The sequence below is a fragment of the Amblyomma mixtum genome, chromosome 2, assembly GCF_055824585.1.
Source record: "Amblyomma mixtum isolate Tamu chromosome 2, ASM5582458v1, whole genome shotgun sequence".
Lineage (NCBI taxonomy): Eukaryota > Metazoa > Arthropoda > Arachnida > Ixodida > Ixodidae > Amblyomma > Amblyomma mixtum.
Genome location: NC_143013.1, coordinates 201,466,464 through 201,474,995, shown reverse-complemented (window position 1 = coordinate 201,474,995; position 8,532 = coordinate 201,466,464). Strand labels below are relative to the sequence as shown.

The 8,532-nt window shown below is 44.6% G+C and overlaps 1 protein-coding gene across 1 annotated transcript; it reads right to left on the bottom strand.

Annotated features, from left to right (window-relative positions):
- Nucleotides 1-292: 292 nt before the first annotated feature.
- On the bottom strand, nucleotides 293-7,044 carry LOC149362230 (uncharacterized). Its single transcript, XM_089569668.1, has 5 exons — nucleotides 6,087-7,044; nucleotides 5,812-5,949; nucleotides 3,241-3,360; nucleotides 2,593-2,853; nucleotides 293-1,074 (listed from the first exon to the last, which is right to left on the bottom strand). Exons 1-5 carry the CDS (start codon nucleotides 6,904-6,906, stop codon nucleotides 293-295), a joined length of 2,121 nt encoding a protein of 706 aa, XP_089425794.1. The 5' UTR covers nucleotides 6,907-7,044.
- Between the last annotated feature and the right edge of the window lie 1,488 nt (nucleotides 7,045-8,532).

Below are 8,532 nucleotides of genomic sequence, written 5' to 3'. Positions count from 1 at the left end.
TCTTCGTGCGACCCTTTCACGCGGGAGGCCACTTCGACTTCCACTTCCTCTTCGTCGTAGCAATATCAAACAACCCGCATATCAAAATTCTAGAGCTCATAATTTTCTTCTTGTGATAAGCTTCTTGTTTAGGTAACAAGAAACGTTTAATCAGTGGACTACTTCTTCGTCGTGGAGGAACTCTGTGCTGGGAGGCTGCATGTGGGAGGAGCTTCACTGCAGACTTAAGTTGCATCCGACTGTAGTACTGACTGGCCCAATTCTGCATGTTAATGTCGCTTCAGAGTTTGTTTCAATCCCTTTCAATTTTGTTTGGAAGGTCACAAATGTATGTTTTTTCTTCATTGGCGAAATTTATGAAGACACAGGTGTCAGCCACCTCTCTTGGTAACACCACATCAAAAACTGTGTCATGTGACAGGAAGCACTCTCTAATATGTGGAGGAACAGCCAGGTTGTCAGAAATGATCACAGGCCTGCAGAGAAGAATGCAGCTGTTCACTTCCTTCAAGAACACTATTTTCTCAATGCGTTTGTAGTCCCCACTGTCCGTCCGCAGAAAAGTCGTGTCTGATTTTGATGGTCTCTCATATGCAGTGCTGTGGTATACCTGTTTGCCCTTTATGAACCGCTCATATTGCATGCCGCGTGTCACAGAAACTCCACAGGAAAGCTGAATTTTGTCCTGCTCAGCGGTGCTCAGGACTGTGTCTTTGCCTTTCCCTAAGAGACAAAGGTCATGCACACGCAAGGCACTTTTTACAGGTGTGTAGCCTATCAGGCCCTTGCAGACCTGCTTTTCTTCTTCTGTAAGAAGGTCGCCTTCAATAAGCCAGTGGAGCTTCTGCAGCATGATTACTCTTTCAGTAATTTGCTGTGGTAGACCATTTGCTGCAGACACGAGCCGCACAATGCTTCCATTGCCACCCTCAAATACGAACGCTGAATGAGCCCAAAGTGGCCCAAGTGAACGGGCGCAGTTTGCAAGGTGTTGCAAAACATGAACGTTGAACGTCATGAATGCCATCCCATACAGTGTCTGGCAGCGGCAAGCAAAGGTGTTCAGAAGAGTCTCTGAAATGAAAAGCGATAAATTACTTCAAGTGACCCTAAGAACTAATTTTAATAGAATAAATTTCAAACTGTTAAAGAGTGACCTTTTTTTTGCTATTACTCACATCTATCCAGTGTTAGACAATGCAAGTATTCTTACAAATTATGTCCCAACATGTGATAAGGCAGTTAGAACTTATGAACCAATGATAGTGTCATCACATCACATATGCAATCCACCACACTGCAATGCAAAGATTAATTTTTGTTACAACATGCAAATTTTGCTGCTAAGTTTGAGGAGTTGGAGTTCACGGTTTAAAATGACAAAAAAAAAGAATGATGAACATAGGCTGAACTCATTTTTGTGAAATTTGGTTTAATCAAAAAATAATATAGCATCCTTCAGATGTATGCTTTACCTTGCTGGCTGTTTATACGTGTTGCAATCAGTCACAACATAGAACTAATAAAATGTGGCAACCAGGAGAGCAGTACAACAGTGGGATAATTTGAGTAAGTAGAGCAGTTGTGTGTTTTCAGGTACTGATCATCTACCTAAGACAACTGAACACCGAGTGCACACCGAGAGGCTCCATTAACTTGTTGAGCTTCATCTTGTAGCATAGCACACTGCGACCACAGCCTGTCATCTCTTTAGCTATTACTTGGTTAAGGAGTTTTTGCACGCTACATATGCACGGTGACGTGTGCAACTGTAACAAGCCACTTTAAACTCAAAACAACGCACAAGTGTCACGAAATAGTGTCATGTTCCGGCTTCTACAAAGGTTCAGGGGAACTTCTATCGCTGTCGTCATAATGCGAACTTTGAGGTTGGAGACTTGTCTGGCTTCTGAACTTTGGCTGCAGTTACATATTCATTCTCAGTCCAAAACTTAGTCCTTATGAAGCGTTTTCTGCTTTCACAAATTGTTTCATGATTGAAGAAGGGAGCAGTGTGCCACCAGATAAAGCTATTCCGACATGGTTACTAGACAGAAAGGCCCAGTTCTATTTGCCTAAGTGGGGCTAGTATATGTGTGTGTTGCTCCTCTGATGTTTTCACTTATTTTTTCTCCCATTTATTTCGGTTCTTGCACAACCAAGTTTTTATAAATGGACTTCTATTTATGCCTTTCTCTTATGCCTTCATCACTTAACTTCCGTGCTGTTACTGGATTTTTATTGTAGTAGTATTTCAAATTGTAATCACTTCTACAAACACACCCATTTCTGCATTAATTACTTGCACATGCATAAACTGCCCTTGGTAACAAACAAGCCAAGATAAACTATATGTGACCGTTGAGTGCGCACAGGGATGCTGTATAAATCGTCAAAAACTGTTAATTTTTCCACCAGAAATAATATTTGCAAAAAATAAAAAAAAATGAAAATTATATTCTGAAACAACCTCTGAAAAAGTCTGCCAAATTCCGCATAAAATATAGATTAAAAAATTCCAGCCCTGGCTACAAGACTCTAGCACCTGCCATGCAGAGTTAACCAGTACTCTTGGTAAATGCAGAAAATTACCTGCTCTATCAATTTCAGTTGGGGACAGCTCCTCACGAAGGAGAATGTGGATGGCTTCTGAAAGCTTTGCCAGATGCTTCCAGTACTCCGGTCGAAGGATGCCTTCAAGGCATGGGAGGGCATAAAACAAAAGCCACTGCCTCCATTCAGAGGCTTTCCAATAGCCTCGTTCTCTGAGTGGTCGTGGTAGCCTTGTGATGCAATGGGGAGGCTTTATTGCAAGAAGCCGTGTGTCAATGCGTGCCACAGTGGAAGGTGCACCTGTGCAAAACATTCACAATGGTGATTAAGCCTCTTTCATGAGTTCAAACTAATGAATGAGACATACAATATTCATTATGCAAGATCAAAACAAATAAGCTGCAAGAAAAAGGTGCAGTTCAGTCAGCTTGAAATCTGTGTCAACTTAGGATAGAAAATGGCAACTTCATTTTAAGCAATTACTAAGGAAACTATAACACAAAAATCAACCTTATCAGCAACAATCACAGCAATAATTGTGAACTATCAGTAATATTATAGTCACAAAATTATGCACTCAATTCTTAGTCAAAATTCATGCAGTGTAATGATATATTTAAACTTACATGCTCTCACAGAAATAGCACCTAAATAAGCTATGTACATTAAGTGATAATGATACATTACCAATATAGAAGCGCTGGTCAGAGTTCGAAGATGACAGGATAGTTTCAGTCAGCTGCTTTGTGACCCCCTGGAGAACACAGTGCATGTACTCAACGCTCTGACCGTTGACGAGGTCCAGGCCTAAACAAAAAAGCATGGCATGCAAAGCATTAGTAAAGACAGTTTGTAACAGTAAAACACAACTATTGCATTGCCTCACAATAAAAACTGGGACCATAAACATCCAGGAGTATGCAGCTATTTTGTCACAGAGCTCAAACTGCCACCTCTGCTGTGCTACAGCTGACAATGCTATTCTCAGGGGCAAATGACAGCATATGGTAATGCATGAAGATCAACGCGTAGTAGTATGACTTCTCCCCTAAAAGAATGTTTTCAAGGCTACTGCCTGCCATGATGATATATGTGTGCTGTGGCCCCATTCATTTAGGTGCAATGCCTTACTGTAGGTCACTCATACTTTCCTAGCCTGGCAAAAGAATATACAGTTATGCACCGTTGGTATGACCACCATTTATATGCACAGTTTGAATAATAGACAGTTCATCTGTGGACCAAACATTTTTAATGCATTTATGACTCAATAATATGGAAACTCACTGTCAGACTGTCAGGGCAATCAACAAAGAGGCAATGCCGGGAGCACACTGGGGCCCATCTATTTTTGTTCAGTTAATACGCACAGTGATGAAAACAAACTTCCAAATGCCCCTAAAAGATGTTTTTCTGCTTGTATTTTGAGTGCAGGACACCTGCAAAAGCATTGCGCAGGTGTAAATGCCGTAGTGATGCCGTTTGTGTGTGTGTATGTGGTTTCATGCTTTACAGTGCCGAGGTGCCCAGTCGACAAGCCTTGCCATTTGTCACATTGCTTGAATTGTTGTGAAAAAAAATTATCTTCTTGTAGCCTGTGCTATGTTGAAAACAAAATTCAGCAGCTGTCAGTCAAATGAGTAGAGCTTTTGGGATGTGAACAGTCATTGTAGGAAAAACTTCATCTTACCATGAGGCGTCAATGTGTGCCTCATATGGGTCTCTAGGCTAATGATATGCGCTTCAACCTGCACTGTGTTATTTCAAAGGTAAAGACGACCAGAATAATACACTTGGAAGTTCCAAAATTGCCCAACTTCCACTATGCACAGAAGCAAACTGTAATTTTTCTTAATTCGTTATTACTGACGACACCCTTTACGGACTATTTTGGTGAGCAACCAGTGTTCAAATTAACGAGGAATATGACTGTGCACCTCTGAAGCAGAATGCACAGACATAAACACACCTTTCTGAAAGTGCTCTGCAGAACAAATAAATTAAGATTTCAGCACAGCTCCTTTGTTAAGGGCCCAGTACAAGTGCCCTTGTTTTTTGTGCACCTAAGCAGTGGTGCCTGGACGCAAGCACTGTTCGTGACAGTCAGTACTTCTCTAATTCCTCTCCTTGCACTGCAAAGTACTGCTCGAGTACTCCCTACTCAAATAAAAGGAAGAGTTAGAACCAACTAGATTTCCAAATGCACCAACTGAGTTTCAGCCAGTGGCAATTGGAATAGTGTTCCAAATGGACAGCATTACATCGCATATCGCACAGCACACGGGCACCTTTTGCAATTCACGTCCATCGAAACGCGGCCGCCGCGGTCGGGTTCGAACCTGGGTACTCTGGCTCGGTAGACGAGCGCCTTAACCTCTGAGCCACCGCGGCGGGTGTACGCATAGATCAATTTCATCCTCTCGCTCCTCTATCCTATAGGTCTCCCTGTCGGTTTTATTTCGGCCAGCCGCAGCTCGAGTGCTGAAGAAAATAGCAACTGCCGCGGCCGGCACCACCCTTTTCTTCCTTTTTGTATTGTTTTGTAATTATTAAACCACTATTTCATATGTGCGTTCCACGCACTGTCGTCGTAGGCTAGCGCGAATATCCGGGCGTGTACGGTGAGGCGGTGGCAGGAAAAAGAGCGGTGACCGGGTGGCGCATGTGGGATCAAAGATTACAAATCTCGTACGGTATGCCCCGTTGAGGTCCGTGCTAAATATTTGAGTGCGGCGCGAGGCATACGGTGTTACGAGGGGAGCGTATGTGCAGGTGTGGCTGGTGTGGCGGCGCTATGGAGGCGCTGAGCCAGCAGACGGAAGCAAATGAAACGGCTCAGCGGCGCGGATGCGGGGAAAAAAAAAGGGGTGGGGGGTAAGAGAACACCAGCTACGCGCCAATCAGCGTCTCAAACGATGGTAAGCTGGGTTACGTTGGCTGACTGATGCCCAGCCGCTGCTGCTGCAAGCTAACGGAAAGCACACACACACACACACACACACACACAAAAAAAACGAAACTGAAACTGCGAGCGACTCCGCAGCAGGTAACCAGTTTTCATCATTCGACCATCTCTTGCCAGGCAAGTCACGCCGCCTCCCCTGGGAGCCCGTTCAAATTAACCGATGCGCGAATTAGCGAGCATAAGTTAATTGGCCTGGACTTAGCCAGCATGAAGCAGGTGTCGAATTAACGAGTTTCTACTGTAACCAATTAACATTGTTCGACAAAGTGTTTAACCGAAACAAGCATTCATACCTTTCAGGCTGAGTAATGCAGACGGTCCTTTTGCACCGTTGACGTTATCCTTGAAGCGAACTGCCAGCTTCATATCTGAGGCAAGCGTTTGTGATGTCCGTGCTTCGACTGGTTCCGCAGTCACATACCGCATGCTCCCTGGAAGTGAGTGAGAGATCATGCGGTAAAGCAACATTTGCTCCCTGCCCTCTCTATTCTTTACATCACCTCTCTATACAAAACTAGTTCATTAGAAAGTTGTGAATTTTTTGGCAGGACTTAAAGATTTTGCTTACCTTCAACGTGCACACCTCGAATAAGGCACCACGGGCAGCCAAAGTAGCCATTGAATAGGGTCATGTTTAGTACTGACGCCCTTGCCGGTGCATCTACAGAGCAGCAAAGCACGTAGGGCTTGGATGAATGTTTCAACTTGCATGTCCAGTTCACTGGCTTTACACTGTTCACTTCGCAAGCAAACTTGCTAAGGAAAATTTGCATGTTTGGATGCGACTTTCCAAACCAAAGTCCAGCAAGGATTGAATGCTTGAACCGCAAGTCTGGAGGAAGCTCATTAACTATAAACTGAAGTGGCCACACAGATGTTTTGGATGACTTGAAGACTGGACTCCCGTCAGTGTTTATAGTTAATGTCAAGTCATCTCTTCCCAGATTTCTTGACTTTTGCAGTCTGCCATAACAACCAGCATTTGTGATGTCAGTGATGATTGCTGGTGCGATGTCATTTGATGGCGCAGGCTGTCGCAGTTTAGCCAGATTTGCTTCCAGTTCATCTTTTGTCTGCTCAATTAAAAAGCTGAGCTGCTTGTGCATATTCATAATGATAAAAAATGCACCACGTTCTCTCAAAGCCTTCAGGCTGTTTGTGCACTTACATACCGGGCATTTTGCTGAATTGTCATTTGGCGCCATTACTATGTTGCATGTTTGACAGACATAGTGGTACTGTAGCACTTGTTCTGTTTCTTTTGCCCACAGTTTCCGGAACAAGTACTCACTCTGTGGCAAGACATTAGAGCCGAAAAGAAAGTTAATCAATTTAGTGAGGTCGCCTAGGGCTGTCCATGTAAGGCCATGAGCAATGGCATATGCCATGACGGCTGCAACTGCGCCAGCTTTCGTGACCTGGGAGTGGGGCAATTTTTCATCACCGTAAGCGAAAGAAGGCACATAACTGTCTTCGTTCTCGAGGTATGCATCCTCCGGGCCGTCGCCGTTGCTGGAGCTGCCGTCCGATGAAGCACCATCAGTCCAGAAATCTGCACAACTGGATGCAGAATCAGAGCCGTTCCAGCTGTCTTCCCCATCCTCCGCAACAGATGGCTGTTGGACGCCACTGTCCTCGGTATCCGAATCGGATCCAGTTGTTTCACTTACAGTACTGTCGCAGTCATCCGAGTCGTCGTCTTCTGGAAATGACAATTGCGCGCCACTCTCTTCGGTTTCCGGGCGATCAGCTTTTTCACAGCGACTTGCTTCTGTGGTTGACGAGGTCGAACACATAGCAGCATAGGCGGCGTGTGCCTCCTGTCGCCTGGTAAAGCTTGTTGCTGGTACCTCGAAGTATTTGTCGCGATCCAAATACTGTTTGCGTCGCTTTGCGGGCCGAGTCTCCGACATTGTCTAACCACGGCATGCAGTGCACACGAAGATCAGACGATACAGCACGACCAACCGCACTGAAGAATTTATTTTCGGGAAAGCATGGACTGGTTTCTTGCAATCCAAAAAGCAGCTGCGGAGCCTCACGAGTGGCTCTCAAGACTAGAGCCGTTGTGTATGTTGCGGGAATTTTAAGCTGACGAAGCCAGTCTCGTGCTGGCTGACCACGACAGTGTCGTATGTATATAGCGTTATGTGTATTTTTGTTGTGCAATGTCATGAGCCAAAGCCAGGCAAGAGAAAAAAAAAAATGAAAGGCGAGAAAACGATAAAGCGGCGTAGGCAAAACTGAAACCGAAACAGAGTTGGTTCCGGATTCTCTTTGCATCACCGTTACAAGTAGGTTTTTGGGTGCCCCCGCATCGAAACAGAACTATAGTGCCTGGAATATATATCCTAGGCATATATTCTAGGCACTATAACAGAACAGGAAGCAGTGGAAATTTGGGCCGTGGTTTTAGGAACGGAACAAATGGCGCTGCACTGTAAATATTTGTGCTGCGGTTGTTTGATGGGAATATATTTTAACGAGAGTATATGCTAGCTTGCTATTAGCGTCTTTTCGACGCCTGCAGGCGAATCTTGGCTTCTGATCTCGAAAAAAGCCGTTGTCTGAGTGTCTGAGTGCGCGGCTCTCGCGCGCTGTGTATTGCACGTCGTCGACTTCATCAATTAACTTCTGTCCGGATGTATCCAGAGCATACCACTGTCGCAGCTGCAGCTAGTGCCCTTTTAAAGTGCGCGTTACGTGGTTCTAAAATTTTACAGTGCGTTACCACTGAGGCCCTAATTCACTGATTTCGCCGATAAAAGCATAGCCTCGACCTGACAGCGAAATGAAACGTGACTTGCTATCGCACATCGTTTAGCCAATTATTATTGGAACTTGGATCGACAGCAATTTTTTTTGCTTTCCCTCTCATCGGTGATGAAGGCTTGATCAAGCCCATGACGGGAAGTGTTCCGAGAAATATTGTTCAGTATTTCAGTCGGTGTTGCAGGTACGCGGCCGGGTGGTACAGATCTAGAAATAAGCATATATTTCTAGACACTACAGCA